General features: G+C 44.0%; 1 protein-coding gene across 1 annotated transcript in view; it reads right to left on the reverse strand.

Annotated features, from left to right (window-relative positions):
• spag17 (sperm associated antigen 17) overlaps window positions 1-20,016 on the reverse strand; it is a 37,382-nt gene that overhangs the window by 5,813 nt on the left and 11,553 nt on the right. The window contains exons 11-41 of the mRNA XM_083788830.1: window positions 19,946-20,016; window positions 19,397-19,501; window positions 19,009-19,162; window positions 18,474-18,689; window positions 17,706-17,743; window positions 17,493-17,606; window positions 16,663-16,817; window positions 16,307-16,416; window positions 14,940-14,995; window positions 14,448-14,720; window positions 14,084-14,198; window positions 12,137-12,277; window positions 11,506-11,601; window positions 10,837-11,018; window positions 10,050-10,140; window positions 9,418-9,557; window positions 9,015-9,141; window positions 8,019-8,191; window positions 7,502-7,646; window positions 6,751-7,235; window positions 5,575-5,766; window positions 4,868-5,013; window positions 4,491-4,621; window positions 4,172-4,305; window positions 3,828-4,022; window positions 2,662-2,775; window positions 2,529-2,580; window positions 2,150-2,225; window positions 1,951-2,013; window positions 701-794; window positions 166-280 (exon numbers count right to left, since the gene is read on the reverse strand). The exon at window positions 19,946-20,016 is cut by the window's right edge and continues 124 nt beyond it. Of these exons, the coding sequence (XP_083644956.1) occupies window positions 166-280; window positions 701-794; window positions 1,951-2,013; window positions 2,150-2,225; window positions 2,529-2,580; window positions 2,662-2,775; window positions 3,828-4,022; window positions 4,172-4,305; window positions 4,491-4,621; window positions 4,868-5,013; window positions 5,575-5,766; window positions 6,751-7,235; window positions 7,502-7,646; window positions 8,019-8,191; window positions 9,015-9,141; window positions 9,418-9,557; window positions 10,050-10,140; window positions 10,837-11,018; window positions 11,506-11,601; window positions 12,137-12,277; window positions 14,084-14,198; window positions 14,448-14,720; window positions 14,940-14,995; window positions 16,307-16,416; window positions 16,663-16,817; window positions 17,493-17,606; window positions 17,706-17,743; window positions 18,474-18,689; window positions 19,009-19,162; window positions 19,397-19,501; window positions 19,946-20,016 (4,299 nt within the window). The remainder of the gene's footprint in view (window positions 1-165; window positions 281-700; window positions 795-1,950; window positions 2,014-2,149; window positions 2,226-2,528; window positions 2,581-2,661; window positions 2,776-3,827; window positions 4,023-4,171; window positions 4,306-4,490; window positions 4,622-4,867; window positions 5,014-5,574; window positions 5,767-6,750; window positions 7,236-7,501; window positions 7,647-8,018; window positions 8,192-9,014; window positions 9,142-9,417; window positions 9,558-10,049; window positions 10,141-10,836; window positions 11,019-11,505; window positions 11,602-12,136; window positions 12,278-14,083; window positions 14,199-14,447; window positions 14,721-14,939; window positions 14,996-16,306; window positions 16,417-16,662; window positions 16,818-17,492; window positions 17,607-17,705; window positions 17,744-18,473; window positions 18,690-19,008; window positions 19,163-19,396; window positions 19,502-19,945) is intronic.

Below are 20,016 nucleotides of genomic sequence, written 5' to 3' on the forward strand. Positions count from 1 at the left end.
CTCTAATGATTATGAAACCTTTACCAAAGAATGAATCCATATCCAATGAAATCTTGAAAAGAATGATGAATAATAATCATATCACATGCAGCTACTGGTTGACTAACTTCCAACTAATGGTGTGTAGCACTAGGTCTTTACTGTTTAGTGTTTGTTTATCTTTACTCTTCTCATGCGGGGCGACTGTCAGGAGAGCCGCTGCTGCGTCGTCTGTCTTTGGAAACGGTGGAAGATCTATGGACACACTCCTCATGTCTGGAGGTTGGTAGTGAAGCTGACCCTGGAAGATACAGTATGTTTCCCACACAGTGGCACAACATCATATAGGTGGAAAGTTACTGCTATTTATAGATTTGGTGATATTCTAATCTAGTCAGTCAGTCAGTCAGTCAGTCAGCCAGCCAGCCAGCCAGCCAGCCAGCCTGCCTGCCATATCCTAGATAAGATTGGACAGATTTCCATTATATTATTAACAACAAAAACTGTGATTATAGGCTACATTTGATATTTCTTCAGATTTTTTACATTACATGAAACCAATTCATTATGTAGGCCTACTTTGTTTATACTATACCATTCAATGTAACATGAGCCGGAATATAGCTTTTTTTACACCAGATGCTTACGTTTCATTTCTTTGGGTTGTTTTCTTCATATTAGCCATGAGGGGTTTATCAATAATATCACATTGTGTTCATACCTGGTATAGCGGAGCATTTTCTGGGTGAAAATAAGGGACAACCATTCTGTTCCTCAGAGCTTCTCTGCATGCCTTATCTTCCTGGAGCTCTTGTCTGCAATGCATACACATTATGCACACACGCACAAACGCACACGCGTTGATCAGCAGTTTTAAATCAGTGGCTGAATAAATGTGATTAGAGTGCAAGTCCATTGAGGATTCGGTGAGGATTTGTTTTATCCCTGCTTCTGGTCAGACATTACATTGATTCCTTTTGGGGAAATGTATATTACACATAATCTCACTATTTGACAATGTATGTAGACCACATTAACCCTGGCGTACCTATTATGGGCAAATTTGCCAAAATCTTAAAATAGCATGAAAATAGCATAGCTGCAAGCCCACAACGTGTCACATCGCGATGGATGGGTTATGGACGGCTATATTAGCTATTGGTCGTAAGAAGAAGAATAAATGGCCTCCCCCACTCTATTTTCCGTACAAATACAAACTTGATCCTACGTCTATCTATCCTGCCTCCCTTCCTCCAGTAGTGAAACAGCAGGATAAAACATTGCACATATCTCCTCCCTTCCTCCAGTAGTGAAACAGCAGGATAAAACATTGCACATATCTCCTCCCTTCCTCCAGTAGTGAAACAGCAGGATAAAACATTGCACATATCTCCTCCCTTCCTCCAGTAGTGAAACAGCAGGATAAAACATTGCACATATCTCCTCCCTTCCTCCAGTAGTGAAACAGCAGGATAAAACATTGCACATATCTCCTCCCTTCCTCCAGTAGTGAAACAGCAGGATAAAACATTGCACATATCTCCTCCCTTCCTCCAGTAGTGAAACAGCAGGATAAAACATTGCACATATCTCCTCCCTTCCTCCAGTAGTGAAACAGCAGGATAAAACATTGCACATATCTCCTCTCTTCCTCCAGTAGTGAAACAGCAGGATAAAACATTGCACATATCTCCTCCCTTCCTCCAGTAGTGAAACAGCAGGATAAAACATTGCACATATCTCCTCCCTTCCTCCAGTAGTGAAACAGCAGGATAAAACATTGCACATATCTCCTCCCTTCCTCCAGTAGTGAAACAGCAGGATAAAACATTGCACATATCTCCTCCCTTCCTCCAGTAGTGAAACAGCAGGATAAAACATTGCACATATCTCCCTGGAGATGATTGCTTGTCAGAACTATATTTGATGCAGGTTGCAATTAACCAAAGAGACTAAATCAACAAGATTTACCTGTGTTGTGCCATTCTCTTGGTCCACTGGGATTCATTTCTCTTGGAAGTCCCACTTATAAGACTGTAAGTGGAGAAGAGATCACTTTGCATTTATAATTAAGAAATGTAATTTATATTACAATTAATAATATACCGATATATACACACACAATTATCATTGTTTGTTTGTTTATTTATTGATTTTTTAGCATTCCTACCTGTCTTCTGATGATGATATGTCTAACTCCAAAACCGGAGCTGAGACAGCTTGGGCATACACACTGGCTATGTCCACTGTAGACACAGACACACAGACACAGACACAGACACAGACACAGACACAGACACAGACACAGACACAGACACAGACACACACACACACACACACACACACACACACACACACACACACACACACACACAAAAGCACGGTAAATAAAATACTATTAATTCTGGATGAATAGACATTAAAGAAACCCGAGATTTCTCGGCTTTGGCACAGGAGGGTTCAAGCAAGCATTCACTGACCAACCATGTCATGTGTACATAATACTATACATACGTATACACTATATTCTGAAGTCAATGGTTACTCACTTGAAGTTCTTTTGTCAGATGTATGACTTTTACAGTCTGCCTCTGGAAGTGACTAAAAAAAAAAGAATAACGGTACTTAAAATAAAATTCTCTGTGTATGTGTATGTGTATGTGTATGTCTGGTTTTGCTGACCAGAACCAGTTTGAGCAGGTCACTAGCGTGGACTCTCTCCTCCTCTGTGCGTGGATCTCTGACCTTCCTGTCCTCTGACAGCTGCTCTCTCTGTAAGAAATGCTCCATGCACTCCTATACAGACAAAACACGCTCTGTTTTGGTAAATGGTACATTTATATAGAGCCTTTATCCAAGGCGCTTTACATAGATTGTGCATCACATTCACCCATTCACACACACACATTCATACACCGATGGCGGCGGAAACCATGCAAGGCACCAACCAGCACATCAGGAGCAATTAGGGGTTCAGTGTCTTGCTCAAGGACACTTCGACACCAACCCTGGGGGAGCCCGGGTTCGAACTGGCAACCTTGCGGTTTCCATCCAGCCACTCTACCCCTGAGCCAACGCCGCCCTGTTTTGGTTTTACTATAGTTCATGACAGAATGGAGAGAGAAAGCTAAATTAATTTGGAATTTGTCACCCATCCTACATAGCATCCTATACCCATCCTATACAAATACTTACATACTACATACTTATTTAGCGATTCAGTGACTTGCTCATGGAAACTTCAACTAATTTATACGCCTCGAGGGAACCGAGAACCTTCCAATTCCCAGGCAACTGCTTACCTCATGAGCCACTGGGTGCTGCAACCATGTGTTAAGTGTAGTTTAGTCAGAGAAAGTATAATATAACCATGTGTTGAGTGCAGCTTAGTCAGAGAGCATAATAATGTAGATTCATTGTGGAAGATACGGAGCACTCTATATTTACATTTAAAATGGGATATTAATGATGGCCGCATCTTAAGACAACGATGGCAGCCGAACTGGCCAATCGACATACTTAAAGGGCCACTTAACCCCTTTTGCAACCATATGTTTTTAGAGTCCCAGTGATGTCTGGACTACATGTTGTCTCAGTTGTCTCAGACTCCACACGGTGGGGTGAGTGCAGCAAAGCATTATGGTCATTGTAGTAATCCTGCAGTGAGACCAGTGTCCATGACATCACATATACTAAAATATCTAAAAACACAAATTACCCACATAAAACAAAAAACCCAGGAAAGTGTTTGTCTCCCAAACATCATTAAAATAAGATCTGCTTGCAGAATGGGGTGAAGTGGCCTCAGTTGTAACAGCGTATAGAACACAAACGGGTGTATAATCTACCTTCAGCCTCGTATCCAGCCTGCCCCTGAGCGGCGCCGTGACGGGCGGGTACTGCCTCAGCTCTCTGAGCTCCAGGGCCTCGGGGCAGCTCCGCAGGGATCGCCGTGAGGCAGGAGGAGAAACAATGGGCTCTCTCTCTGTCAGCGTCAGGCCCACTCCCAGGTCAGAACCCAACGGAGGGCCCGCTGTCTTCCTCTGGGTTAGTTAGGAGCAGTGGTGGACAAGGAACAAGAAGGACCATGTTTTACTTGTACTGTAAAAGTATCAATACTGATATTGGCATCAAAATATACCATATAATGTGTTGATGTGTATGTGTGTGTGTGCGCGCGTACACCATGTACCTCTTCTCTTGGGAAGTCATGCCAAGTGCGGTTCCTGAGGTTGGCAGGGATGATTTTGGGGTTCTGTTTCCCTAGCAACCACTGGGACCACACACTCTGGTGACTGGGCTTCAGGATGGTGATATTGAACACACCTGGGGTACACGCGCGCACACACACACACACACACACACACACACACACACACACACACACACAACATTGTTCACAAAACATTTTTAGATGGGGCCAGCAGCCAAATATATCAATTTATCGTTTTGCCACGAAAAAGTTTGAGAACTACTGATATAGATCAGAGAATCCAAGATTGTCGGCCTACCGTGTGCATCGGGCAGTGGTTCCTTCAGCAGAGCCACGGTAGGATCAGAGTAGGCCTCGTCCAGTAACTCCTCCACAGTGTGAGAACTGAGGAACTCAGTGCCCGAGCCATCCTCGTGGACCAGGAACAGCCTGGAAGAGTGGAAGACAAAGGCAAGATATTCTCCGTTCTGATCTTCTAACACAGTAGTGTTTCTCAAATATTTTCAGGTCAAGGTCCCCCAAAATAAATTTGAAATGTATTTGGCTGTGGACTGGACGCCATCTGAAAAGAGTTTGTGCCGGAGATGCCTATAAGAGAGGATTTTGTGATGTTTAAAAACGAATTTAGCTGGGGACATCCATCATGTAAGTGATGCACAGTGCGGAGGCCTATACCTGAGACACTGTTCTCCATGTTTCACATGCAGTCTCTCCATCTCTCCATCCTCCTCCTCCTCTCGTTCACTGTCTTCCTCCGCCAGCTCCCATGTGCTTTCAACAGGACTGGAGATCACCGTTGATGTCTGCCCATCTTCACTCACCTACCAATGCATGCACGCATGCACAGATATAACTTATAAATAACCTATTTGAATTTTCCATTAGCAGTAAAAGCCTGGCTAGTTGGCTAGTTAAGGGGGGCGATCGCTAGAAATGCGTCACAGGCACAATGCTGTGATCAGCGAGTCCCAACTTTGCTGAATGTCTGCCCCTACTCTTTCTCTGAATTTCACTGTCACTCTCTCCACTTTCACTGTCAAGCCAAAAAATATATATATATAAAAAAAAAAATGTATTGCCAACAAAAGTACTATTCCTGTGGATGGTGCACAGATATAAAAGTGAATATTCTCGAACTTTTCAGCAAAAAGGCACAGCGCATTTAACCAAGAGAACCACCCACTCAAGGACACTTTGAGACCCACTGGTGTAGCAGAGTGTTTCCAGTGAGACAACATGCACAACAGCAGCACCCTGACTCTGTTTGACCAGAATGGAACAGAGCCTTCATTAGTATCAGCGGTACCACCTGTGAAGGAAGAATAAGGAAGGCGGCATAGAGCCCATGACAGCGCGAGCAACGATCAAGACGGTTGACTGACGTGGAAGTGGTTGCCGTCAGGATCTATGACTTCACAAGCCACCAGGCCCGTGTGACTCATGGCGTAGCTTCCCGGTTGGCTCTGCGGGGGGGTTCCACTCTCTGGGCGGCAGGGGGTCAGGGTGGGGTGGGACGAGTACACACACGTCCCGTTCTCCTTGATCTGAAGCAGGCCCGCACTGGAGGGAAACACCTGCACGCACACGCGCGCACGCATGCACACACACACGCACGCACACACAGGTCTCATTTACTTTGACATCAAGGTCTTCACATCTCCATCCCTGATGATGTCACATGATGTCAAGACCAACACACGGGAAATGCACGATTCCATAGTTGACTGCGACAATTTACAATTTACAATTTAGGCATTTAGCAGACGCTCTTAATCCAGAGCGACTTACATTTAAGCAAGAACAAAAGCATGGGAATACATCACATAAAAGCATTTATCATGAAACATGCGTAAGCTAAGAAAGTAACAGTGGAATATCTATATAATGAAACTATACATACACTATACATATAAACTATACATATTTAATACTATGCTATACATATGTACTATGGCGTGCTATGACTATATACAATACAATTATAGTGCTGTCTACATAACATGCTATAAGTCTGTGTCAAATGCTATCTATGTCAACAGAAATGCTATCTAAGGGGTTAGGGTAAGTGCTATGGGCCATGATGGAGTCTGAAAAGGTGGGTTTTCAGGCTACGGCGGAAGATTGGGAGTGATGCTGCAGTTCTGACTGCAATGGGAAGTGCATTCCACAGTTTTGGAGCCAGAAGGGAGAAGAGTTTGGGACGTGTGGAGCGTTGTCCCGGTGTTTTTAGTGAGGGTACTTCCAGCTTCCCTGCGTTGGCTGATCTGAGTGAAGCTGGAAGTACCCTCACTAAAAACGCCGGGACAACGCTCCACACGTCCCAAACTCTTCTCCCTTCTGGCTCCAAAACTGTGGAATGCACTTCCCATTGCAGTCAGAACTGCAGCGACCTTAGGCTTCGGTCACAATAATGGACCTTGATGTGAAAAGGGTTCAAAACCATTGGTTTAAGCGGTAAAGGAGGTAATGGCAAGTACTGACTGGGATCCTATATACCATTGAGACATTGAATAATAACCACTCAAGTAACATTTAGCATGTTTGCCATCCAAACCCACCTGATAGGCCCCGCGATGGTTTGCCGTGGCGACGGTCCCATCCGCCAGGAAGACGTGCGCTGCGCGTCTCTCCGGGTACAAGACCACCGTGGCGCAGCCCTCTCTCTCCACCATCAGCACGCGCTCCCTGCCGGCGGACGCCGCGCTCGCCTTGCCGTCGCTCTCAGACGTCTCCGTCTCACTGGCAAAGGCACCCTCCTCCTCCTCGCCATTACCAGCGAGCTCCCCTTCTTCTTCCTCGCTGTTCTCACACATCATGCCCGCGGGGCCACGTGCGCTCCGGACGCTGGTCGTCCTACTGCCGCCGTCGTCTGTGGCCTCTCCGCTGTCGCACGGCGGCACGCTTACGGCCCGCTCTGCGTCCCACGCGCTCCCCTTGCCGTCCTCCTCGCACACGCTCTGAGCGCGCCGCGTTCTCTCGGGGTGCTCGTATGCAGCGCACGAATCAGAGTTTGATTTCATGCAGCCACTCTCAGGCCACTCCCCTGGGGAAAGCATAATAATAGGGATGGGAGCAGAGAGTGTTAGAGAGGCAGGGGCTGACATCCCCTAAGAGGGCACTTTTGGACAAAAATTGCGAAAATAGCATTTAAAAATGCCTGCTTCTTGATTATTCGATTAACTAATCGATGAATTAAGGTTCAAGGTTTCACTATATGTGTGTGTACTAAGAATTATTTGTTAGTACAGTGGAGTGGAGACGCCGGTGCGTAGCACAGTGTGCATGTGTGCGTGCGTGCGTGCCAGTCACCTGTGCGTAGCAGTGTGTGGGAGGGCCGAGGGGGCAGGCTGTCCTGGTAGAGGCTGGTGATTCTGGTTCCGTCTGCGTGTTCCACCGTCAGGGTTCCGTCTTTGTCCAAAACGGACACCACGTGATCCTCTCGGGTCAACATCACCTGCCATGATGATGTGGACACACACAGGGAGGGTTGGCAAGGTCACTTTCAAGACCTTCAAGACAGTACACTTTAAGGGCTAAACTTCTTTGCCTTTTTTTACTATTTTGCAAAACATTTTTGAATAGTTAAAATGGTCAGTCTACAAGCTCACAACGTGTCAATATAGATTGGCTAGTCGAACTATTCAAAAATGTTATGTTAAAATGTTAATAGTAAAAATAAAATAAAAAGGGGCATAAGGGGTTTAGCGGTGACAAAAATTCACCCCCCCGCCCTATCATAAATTGCATGGTTTCATGATGGAAAACATTCAGAATTCAGAAAAAAGTTTTGGAACCAACTGATGTAGAAGGCTAATATGACACTCACCGCCTGGGTTAAGGGGTCCGTAGCATGGTATGTGAGAGCAGGGTCAGCCGCCATAACCTTGTGCGTGTTGCCCACAGTGGAGATGCGCTCTCCAGAGGGCGTGGTGGTTACCCAGAATCCTCTCTGAGGAGTGGAGATCAACTCTGGCTCAGCGTCCTTCTTGGAGGCCTTGCCTGCGGGCGCGTGCACACACACACACACACACACACACACAAAATACATTTTAGTCGACTAAATCAACAGCAGATTTAGTCGACTAAAATCATATGATGTTTAGTCGACTAAAACACAAAAACATTCCGGGTGACTGAAACTAAATGACTGAAACTAAATGAAAACTATCCTCATCTGTACGTCATCCTCAGATGCCGGTGCATTTCACAGCAGCAGATAGGCGCTGGACGTCCTCTTGAACGATTCCACGCTTTACCGACACTGGTGGCGGAAACCACGCAAGGCACCATCAGGAGCAATTAGGGGTTCAGTGTCTTGCTATTCGCAGCAGTGATACAAATGAATGACTAGGAGATCCAAAGCAGAGTCATGGATTCCCCCATACCCTAACCCTAGCATGGCAACACGTGTGCATTCTGCCCCAGTCAGCAGATCAGTGGTTGTTCACTTGTTCTAACACAGTTTTCTGAGGTTCCTAGTATACTGTATACCAATTGCATTGTAGCCTCGGAAACCCAGACGTTTTTATTTCCAGGGAGGAAGAAAAAGTCTGGGTCCGAGTCCACTTCAATTCGGCATAGAGTAGCGCAAACGTCGATCACTCTCTGCTGATTTCTAATCATCTGCACCTTTGTTAAATTGACGCACACACGCACACCCGTACACACACACACACACTCCTCTCTCGCTCTAATTAATTAGTCTCATGTCCAGCAGCTGCACACAGTTTCTCCCGGCGGATCCTGCTGGGAGCTGCCTATGCCATAGAAAGCATAGGTGAGTTCCAGGCTAATTGCATTGGGTAGTGTGTTGCTGTCTAACCTTTCTTGTTGTCTTGGGTTTCTTTAACGTCTAATATGGATACCATTTCGTCTTCCACTTCGGAGTCGTGCAACCACACCGGGCCAGAGTCGGGGCTGAAACTGACAGAGCCGTCCGCAAACAGCACCTGAGCACACATGAGGCAACTGCTTCAATGCATTTTATATGCTTTGAGTGTGTCCACATTTGTAGATTCGAAAGGAGGTTATTAAAACAATGACAGTTGTTTTTGCTCTTATATCAATTGGATAACTTTAACGTGTAGTGGTGGGGGTGGCGGTGGTGTGTGTGTGTGTGTGTGTGTGTGTGTGTGTGTGTGTGTGTGTGTGTGTGTGTGTGTGTGTTTGTATGTGTGTGTGTGTGTGTGTGTGTGTGTGTGTGTACGTGCATAATCTGCGTATACCTCTGTGGCTCCGTCCCTCATGTATCTGACCACAGCTCCCTGCATGTTGATGACCCGGGACTTTTCTCCAGACAGGGACGCCTCTGTGACCCCAGAACCATGGCTAGGAAAACTCTGTCTCACCATCACAGTCCCATCGCCTGTAAACACACACACACACTGTACATTCAGAGGCAACACAAACGTATACATGCAGGGGTTCTAGTTACACACAAACAGTTACTTGTGAAGACATTACCTTTGACTCAAGACATTACCTTTGACTTCAATCCCGGTACATGTCTTGCCTTGTGTTTCGAAGCAAGCAAAGATGCTAGATATAATTTATGCATAGAAAGAAAGGCGTGAACTACCTCCCCCTGGCCAGCCGGGGTGCCTGATGGAGGGGAAAGGAACTGGTAACGGAGTAACGTGTTCCTTCCACACGCTACGTCCGGCTGGGGAAATCCCCCCCCCCCCCGTCAGGTGAAAAGAAGCAGCTTGGACTCCTCATGCATAGAAAGGAGCATGAGGTCAGTCCGCTGGATTTGGCAGAGGAAGTGTTGCGCCCAGGATTACATTAGATAATTGACACTGGGTGGGGAAAAATGGGTTGCAAAATTGTGGGATAAAAAGGCGTACATGCCACTGACCCTGTGGTTCCTCTGTGAAGAACGTCAGCACCAGGCCATTGGGGACAGACAGGTTGAGGCTCTTGAAGGGCGATGGTGACACGTTCTCATGCTGCTGACACATACACACACACACACACACACGCGCGCGCACACACACATACACACACGCATGCACGCACACACACCAGTGACACCACAAAACACATTATGCCACTGCTCTTTTAAAACCAGTATCTGTTGTTACATACAACCAAAAAAATAAATTATAGCAGCCTCATGATTCCTCTTGAGCATTGAGCACCAGTGTGTGTGTGCACTGTGTACACATGCTTTGGCTTGTGGTTTTGTTTGTTGTCTGCATATCTGTTGTCGGCAGGGACGTGCACACATAGACAATAGACATCAATGGGGGCTTTTCAGCCCCTGCCCTTTTACCCGTCTCTAAAACAACTGCCCTTTCTTTCCAGACCACGAATGTAGTGTTTACTATTACTACATGGTGAACGAAATGCAAATGCCACTCCTTTCCATGGCATGCCGGAAGGCAGCATTCAGGAGAATTGCTTTTTTTCCCGAAGTCTCCTCAACTTGAACACAGTATTTTGCGTTGAACAAATTAGTTTAGAAATCCAATGTCTCTACTAGCTAAAGAGTGCTTGGTTGCGCCCCGAAAATAGCTCATCTACAAGCTCTCAACGCAGTGCGACGCATTGTGAGCTTGTAGATCTGCTATTTTCGTTATTTTTGTCCAAAAGTGCCCTCTTAACGGGATTAACACTCTCTGCACGTCCCTGGTTGTCGGCACCTGTGTGTCCTGAGCCCTGGTGTGGCTGACTGGGTCCTCCTGGGCCTGGGTGGGGGGAGGTGGAGATGCAGGGTCCAGTGCTTTGGAACCGTGGTTAGAAGAAGGGAGTGGGCCTGGAGGAGAGGCCGAGGGGTTGCTTTCGGTCTCTGGGACGTCTTCCTCCTCTGGAACCCGAGGACTCCCTGGAACATTATAATATCACCATCACGAACATTACGGTGACAGTAAAAAATACAATCAATCTGGAACCTAACATAAGGCTTCGAAAGAGAATAATTTAGCAATATATACAGTTTTATACTGTATATTGTAATATATTGTTTTTACTTTTTTAAATTAACATTTCCCCCTATGAAGCAGGATATTTATTGTATGTATATATATATATATGTGTGTGTGCAGGCCAAAGAGAACTTCCCCAGTGAAAGGTAGGGACACACTCCAGAGACGCTCAGGACAAGATTATTTATGCTTATTTTTTTATTGCACAGCACGTTTCGCCGTTTGGCTTCGTCAGGTGCTTTATTATATATATATATATATATATATATATATATATATATATACACACAATAAATATCCTGCTTCATAGGGGGAAATGTTAATTTGAAAAAGTAAAAACAATTCTGAAATTTAAAAAAGCGAAAGTAGCATAATGTCATGTGGCACCTGTGTATTGTCCGGTGGGTCCGTAGTAACTGTATGAAAGGCGGACTCCACTGTCCAACACAGCAGAGAAGGAACCATGTTTCACTATCTTTGTCGCTGTCATGGACACGCGCACACACACACACACACACACACACACACACACACACACACACACACATCATCAAGGTTAATAGGTGTTATTGTACCACCATCTATATACTTTCCTATGTTAAAATATATCTATTATTGTTGTAGTAACAGTAGTCATCATAGCAGTAGTCATAGTAGTACAGCATTACACAACAATACTAGTAAGTAATAATTAGTAGTAATTGTTAATAATGACAAATCAAATCAAATGCCATTCACAGGCATTCATATAGAGAACCTATAGGACTTGGAAGACCAAGGCCATTTTTTAAACTAGCTCCTCACCACTCGCCCTACTCGGTTTGAGCATAGATATATAAATAATAGAGACGCAATGCAATGCAAGTGGATGGGAGGGGAATTCCGGTGCCGTCTCTATTATTTATATATCTATGCTCAAACCAAGTGGAAGTGTGTAGGACGAGTGGCGAGGAGCTAGTTTCAAAAAGGGGGCTAGGGTGGTCCTCTGCGTCTTTCAGTTCTTCATTTGTGAGTATACCTATAGACTCCTTAGCGTATTTATTTTCCCTGGTGTCAGGCGGGGTAGCAGGAGCTGTCAGCGACTCAACTGGCACGTGGTTGACATGCGTGTAGAAGTGATGGCCGTCCTTCCTCACAGCGACCTTCACCAGACGTGAACCTGGACAGTAAACATGGCTAATGCATTCACAATGGAAAACACTTCCTGTAGCAGCGCTGCAGCCGGCTCACATATATCTAGGGCTCCTTTGCGACCATTCTATCAATTTTGTTTCTGATTAATCGAATAATCAAGAAGCGTGTTGTTAATGAGAAATGTTTCATATCAACAAATGTTATAGCAAAAGGCCGATGCGCACCGCAAAAGGCTGGTGACAGGTGCGTAGGACAATAGAGTATATCATGAAAAGGGTATCTTTGAAAGACTGCACACTGTCAGACACTTGCCAAAAAGAATTTGCTCTCTATTAGGTCGATGTTTCGGTCACTTAGACTCTAAGCGACCGAAACGTCGATGTAATAAAGAATATCAACAAATTGACAAAAAATAAATCAACTACATTGTCTGATTAAATTAGTCTGATTAGCCATTTTTGCTCTATGTTATGCTATGCGACAGTGTCCAGGCAAGCTCAGTACGTATCACATCGCAATGTCTTGTAGATCTTCAGTTTCTTTTTTAAATCGGTAATTTTTCGGTCTTGCATCATTTTGTTTTATATATAAATCGATCTTACATGTATCTACTGGAACTTGTGTTTGAGAGAGAGAGATAAAAGTGTACCTACTATATGAACAAAAATAGATTGGAGATTTGTCAATCTTTGTGCACCTTCTCGTGCTATAGTTTCAGTGTGGGTTTATTTTTTCAGGCTTTTGCATGCATGAATTAAGAGCAGGGAACGAAATGGAGGGGGTGCTCAGAGGGGGACTAATCTGCTCTGGTGTGCACCGGTGATTTGGGCAGGCCTACAAAAGTCCCACGGTGTTACCATCTGTAGTGTAGACGAACACTTCAGATCCCGAGTCTCCTCTGATTCACAACTGTTTCATGTCATTTAATGTCAATGTGACATAAGAGAGAGAGAGAATCGCTAGGAAGTGTATCAGTGGCGGCCTTATATATGTTTCAATCGTTTTCAATTGAAACGGGCTTCGAGTCTCCAGGGGCCTCTTTTTGAAAAAATAAATAGTAGTAGTAGTATAGTGTGTTGTTTGGTTGTAATTGTTCCCACTTCCCAGTGTGTGCACTCACTGCACTAGCAGCGCTGACAGTTGTGATTGCATCATTGTATAGCCAATGCTGCCTTCCAGTTATACCTTAAAGTAAAAAATGGTTTAATCAAGCAAGCTGCTTTTGTGTATTTTCTACTTGGCTGTGTATGCTGTTCATGCTTTGAAGTCCGATAATACACACTGACAAAAAAAGAAAAAGAAATAAATGTTTTATTTTTATTATTATTAATTATTAGAATTATGACGTCATGAACTGGGCCTCCCGATCCTTAAGGCCGCCCCTGTGTATAGTGCACTGTTTCACAATCAGTGGGTCAGGACCCATTTGTGGAGTCTGCAGTACAGTAAAATATGCCTTTATTTTTCTTTCGCACATATAGTTTTTCCAAACCATTTCCAAAAAGATTCTCCCCCAAAACAACTTTCAAAACTAAATGCAAAATAAAATAAAAAAATCAATAGAATTTGAATGAATTTCATAAATGAATGAAAGAAAATCTAAGACATTTCTTAAATTAGATAAGGGTTAGATTTAGGCTAAAAACTAGTGAAACTAGCAGATCTACAAGCAGAACACGTCGCTTCGCGTCGCATTGTGAGCTATTGTCACTAGTTTGGGACACGGGGGGAGACATCAAATTTCTCTTTTGGGTCTGGAGCTAAAACGTCTGGGAACCATGGATGTAGTACTAGTGTACTGTACAGTGGATGTAGTACTAGTGTACTGTACCATGGACGTAGCTGATGGTCTCCACGTTGATCTGTCCTCCATCTGAGGGGAAAAGGTACTGCATCCGCCCTGACACCTGGACCAGCTTACCGTCCATTCTGTAACCTAGGAAACCCTGCATGCACACACACACACACATGCACGCACGCACGCACACACGAAACGCACACACGCAAGCACGCACACACACACACACACACAATGGCAATGTTTGATTTGACACATTTGGGCACAAAACAAAACAAATATTATGGTTACTTTACTATAGGATCCAATGAGTTAGGGATTACAGAGCCAACATGGCTACCACCAAAAAGATACAGGGCTTATCACGTTTTTTTTTTTTTTTTCATCAGCCTCTCACATGGAAGTGCTCCTCTGGCGGGTGTAGTTCCTGTCTGTCCTCCATAGAGGGCACTGTGGCAGTGATGACCGATTCTGCAGGGCTCTTGGAGTTACTGCGTGGCGTCTCTATCCTGCTCTTCCTGCCACTGGACGACTGTTTTTTATTGTCTTCCTTGTCCTCTTTCTTCTCCTCTCTTTTGTCCTTTGGTGTTTTTCGTCCACCCGTGTTGTCTTTTTTGGACTTCTTGGCCAGCTCCTCTTCTTTCAGCTGCTCCTGCTCCATCTTCCACGCCTTCAAACAGCGCACACACGCACACGCACACACACCCAGCAGTAGACTAGATTTGTCACCTTCATATGGCAGCCATTTTGATCTGATGTCATCGTACTTCTCAGTATGGTGTAAGAGCAAACTGAGTGATGTTTGTATCTGGCCTATTTAAGTCAGTCTTGCACAGAGTGTGTGTATGTGGGTGTGTGGGTGTGTGCATGCGTGCGTGTGCGTACTGACTTTGAGGGAGCCTTTTCTAATGAAAGATTCAAGCACAGCTTCACGTGCATCATCAGCTGTGGACACACATAGATACACATAGATAAACAATCACATAGATACACACAGATATACAGTATACTCACAGACACACATAAGAAGACACACAGACAACAAATCGTTAAAGCATTAGTTCTCTGTCTCCTCTGTTAGTGGCTTTGTGTATAACCTTTTACTCACTCAGATTCAGTCATCATTGTAGATTTAGATTATTATTATTGCAGAATTACACAGCAGTTCACCCTCTCAAAAATACTTATTTTCTATCAATGATACACCCCATGAAGCCTTGAATGTATGGAGTTTTTCTTCCTTCTTTTTTTTTGTCACATTCCCAAAGCCAATAATTTGATGACCGACGGAGACTCTTTGCGTTCTGAATGAGTACTTTTACTATTGGTACTTTTGATACCAATACTTTTGTACATTCACTCAATTAACCCATTTTGGACGGGAACCCCTTCTGGTGTTCTAAGCATTATGTTATACTTAAGCTATTTTTGAAAAATCGTGAAAGTGTGCCGCAAATCAACAACATATTTTCAGATGGGGGTCGGTGGCCAAAGTAAGGGATAATATCTGGCTGAAGGTGAAGGTGAATCATGTTGGAAACAGATGGGGGTCGGTGGACAAAGTAAGGGATAATATCTGGCTGAAGGTGAAGGTGAATCATGTTGGAAACAGCAGATGGGGGTCGGTGGCCAAAGTAAGGGATAATATCTGGCTGAAGGTGAAGGTGAATCATGTTGGAAACAGATGGGGGTCGGTGGACAAAGTAAGGGATAATATCTGGCTGAAGGTGAAGGTGAATCATGTTGGGACAAAGTAAGGGATAATATGTGGCTGAAGGTGAAGGTGAATCATGTTGTAAACAGCAGATGGGGGTCGGTGGACAAAGTAAGGGATAATATGTGGCTGAAGGTGAAGGTGAATCATGTTGGAAACAGCAGTAAATCAAGCGGGGTGCAGGTGCAGCCGCGCAGCTGGTGCTCAGAGGGTTTGATTAGGCAGAGGTCTGTTATACAGCGGAGCGGGCATTATCATGAGATAACTCACCGCTGAATTAAGCGATTGACCAATCAGAATCAAGCATTCAACCAAGCCATGTAATAATTACATATAATCTTGGGGGTCCTTGACATGAAAATGTTTGAGAAAGACTGTGAGGATTTAGAAGACATTTTGTGGAATCGTCCTCAGGTCTAAATGGGTTAAAACATTTTTTTTACATTGTGGTATTGCTAGTTTCACTTTGAGTAAAAAGAATAAACACCCTTGAAAGAGACTACGGTAGGTACAGTATCTCCTCTGCCAGCGGCTTTGTGTACCTTTCACTGACTCAGCGGGGCTGAGTGGTATGGGTTGCTCCGCCTCTCTCTTTGCCTCCTCCTGTCTCGTCCAATCAGAGATGGCATCTGCAACGTGTTCCAGGTACTTCCTGTCAGTGAAAGAAGAGGCAGCTTAATTTGATTAATGAATGCACATATTTGCATATTTTAGATGAATTTAAATGTTCACTCAGACACGTGTGTAACTGCAACTCAGTGCAACGTTACAGTTGCCAAAAAACAGAACATATGTAAGTAAGTACTGTTTTTTGGCAACTGTAACTAACTATAAAACCAGAGGTTGCACGGTTGAACCGAATTCCATTCCCTGAAGGGCCTGAAGTGAAGGTGCTCACCTGAACCCAACATCAGTGTGAAGGGCCATGTCCCAGAATTCCTTGCACTGGCGTTCTTGGCTCATTGGGTTGTGGCAGATTATGTAGAGGTTGTTGTCAAGTCTCCCACGGAAGGTGTCCATGCAACGATACGCCTCCGAGGCAGACTGGAGAACCTAGAACACGCCAATGACAATAACCCACATCAACGCTGGCATGTAAACCACTGATTCTACAGTTAATATAAAACGCATTATTCAGGCACATTTCAGCCACCTCTTTTGCCCATTAGGACCACTCTACGCAACATCATCAAACAGTGACGTGTACCTATGGTAACATCATTCTACAGGCCACTAGGTTTCTGCGTTACACTTTTTTTTCATGATGCCTATATATATAATTATAATTATATATATATATATATATATATATATATATATATATATATATATATATATGCAACTAGTTGCAGCTACTTGCAAAAAACAGTTTTAAGGCCAGTCCACACCAATGCAACTCCTTGCAACTGCCATTGCGGTTACAAGTAGGGATGCTAGTTTGCATGTTGCAAGGAGTTGCATTGGTGTGGACTGGCCTTAAAACTGTTTTGTTGCAAGTAACTGCATGCGACTAGCATTGGTGTGGACTGTTCTTATAACTATCGATAATTTAGATGGGGAGCCCTGAAACCCCCTGAAACCAGGACCCCTGCAGTTCCTGGACACTTTGACAAACACTTTGACAAACACTAGGCTAGTGTTCCAGAACTTCAAACAGGTTGAGAACCACTGATGTAAATGCTGCATCATTGCTAATGTCAGGGTTTTGTGTTGTTTCTTTTCCTTTACCTGTGGGAAGACAGTGGCATTGTGATGTTCAGCATAGTGCCAGTCAGACAGATATCTCAGTCTGTTTCTCTGGATGTCACACAGGTCCAGCTGACAATGCACGCTCTTAGCAACCTACAGTACAATAACGTAATTAGGGACAGCATTGGAAATCATTTATATTATCTCTTGTACAAGTAGAGTAGTGTATGAGAAGATATCAGTAATTATTACCTCTGGGCTCCTGGGTTCTTCAGTGAGAAGTGTCTGACCTGTGGTCAAGAAGATAAATCATAGCAGTACTGTATAGATTTACCAAAAGACAAAGTTAATTTAAGAGTTGTATGTATTTAACCGTGACTGGTGGCCCCTTCCAAAACGAACAACAAAACTAATCAATTTAATAGATTATGAAAAATAACGATAATCGATAAAGTTCATGAAATAACCGATAAGCATTAAATCTCTATTTTGGGCACGTATAGGTGGAAATGTCATACAACACGTCTGATCATGACGTGTTGAAAATAAAATAACGATTCATGTAGAACTTGTTTTAATATATATGGAAATGCACTTCTCAATGATTTGATTAAACGAAACGTGGATCAACAGAATAATCACTAAGTACCGGAAATATAATCAACAGTTGCAGCCCTAAATGTTTTCCTTGCATAACAACCAGTGATACGTATCCTGTAGGGCATAGAGGCTACCATACCAAAATCTATTGAAAATAGCCGATCTACAAGCTACAAGCAATGCAACGCATTGTGAGCTTGTAGATAGGCTATTTTCAATAGATTTTGTACACATTTTTAACTTGTGAAATGGCACATTCTACACAATGAGTATACTTTTACTTTTACTACTTTAAGTACATTTTGATTCAGATACTTTCGTACTTTTACTCAAGTACATTTTCAATTCCGTACTTTGACTTGTAACGAAGTAGTTCTAAATTGCGTAAATTACATTTACTTAAGTAAAACAATTGAGTACTTTTCCCCCCACTGTTGACTTGCGTGTTGCGCAGCCTTTGTCTGGCGTAGGTCATTGGATCATCCCAGGGGATGGCGGGAGGCGTCCGACGAGGGCCTGGTTCTGGTTTGGTCCCAGCTTGCAGCAGCAGACTGCACGGGTCCACTTCAGTCAGCGGCATGCTCTCCAACACGCTCTGGTGGAGCGCACGCTCTACCTCTGGCCACGGCATGGCATCTGACAATCATACGGTTGTATTACAAAGATATGTGAACCTGCCTGCGTTATATAATACATAAGATATAACATAAGATAAACCCTTTTACTTATCATGGTAGCAACACCAGTAAGAGTGAAACACAGGGACGAAGGTAAAAATATAAAATAGATACGATATACAAGTAGATTTATATAAGTAGGTCAGTTATATACTGACTATATACAAGGCAAAATAGTATTGACATAAACTCAGTGCTTTCTGAACATCTCTCACTGAAAAGCCTATATTAAATCCACGGCTATGTGTGTCTGGTTTAGTTGGTTGTATATTGCTGACCGTCAAAACAGTGGTGCAGGAGCTGCAGTGTGCGTGAGGTCCTGCAGGGGTCACTGTCTGCCTGGAGAGATGATGAAGAGTGGATCAGCTCCCACACTGGAGACCACCTCATCATGGACGATTCCACCTCTACGGGGTCGAAACCCTGACACACCTACGACGGACACACACACACACACACACACACACACACACACACACACACACACACACACACACACACACACACACACACGCAATTGTGTAAGTGTAGAAGAGTAGTTTTAACTATACTCTAAGCCGTTAAAAGGCTGTAGAATCAGTGACACTGAACTTTTGTCTCTACCGAAATTCAAATTTGATCTGTGAGTGCGTGCGTGCGTGCGTGCGTGCGTGCGTGTGCTCTCACAGTTGCACGCCTCAGGCGAAGTGCCCTCTCATCGTGTTGTTTGAAAACCATGGGGCGCTCTCTCTCAGTCTTCTTTGGGAGTCCTCCAAACTCCTCCTCCAGCCTCTAACACAGCACATAGAACAAATGAATGAGTGAGTGAGATATTTAATTGATTGAATGATTGATTGATTGATAATAATAATACATTTTTAATAATACATTTTATTTATAAGGCGCCTTTCAGGGCACTCAAGGTCGCCGTACAGGTTAAAAACAGTACAAAACACAGTTAAAAGCAGAACATTAATTTGAGGTTTGTTTCATTCATTAGGGAATCCTGTATCGAAGTGAAGGTGTGACTCACTCTGAATGTGACTGACTGACTGACTGACTGACTAGTGTAAGGCTTTATTTCTATAGCACATATACATCAAATCAATAATTATTATTATATTTTACATGGCATAAAACAGGAAAGTGGAAAACTTGTGGCATTAACTCCCCCCCCCCCCCCCCCCCCCCCCCCACACACACACACACACACACATGCGCACGCCATCACCATACCCCCCTGTCCTGTTGACTCTTCACCATTGCCAGGAGTGTGTTCAGCATGTGGCTTTTCTCTTCTTCTGTGC

The sequence above is a fragment of the Protomyctophum parallelum genome (assembly GCF_964188405.1).
Source record: "Protomyctophum parallelum genome assembly, chromosome: 18".
Classification (NCBI taxonomy): Eukaryota; Metazoa; Chordata; class Actinopteri; order Myctophiformes; family Myctophidae; genus Protomyctophum; species Protomyctophum parallelum.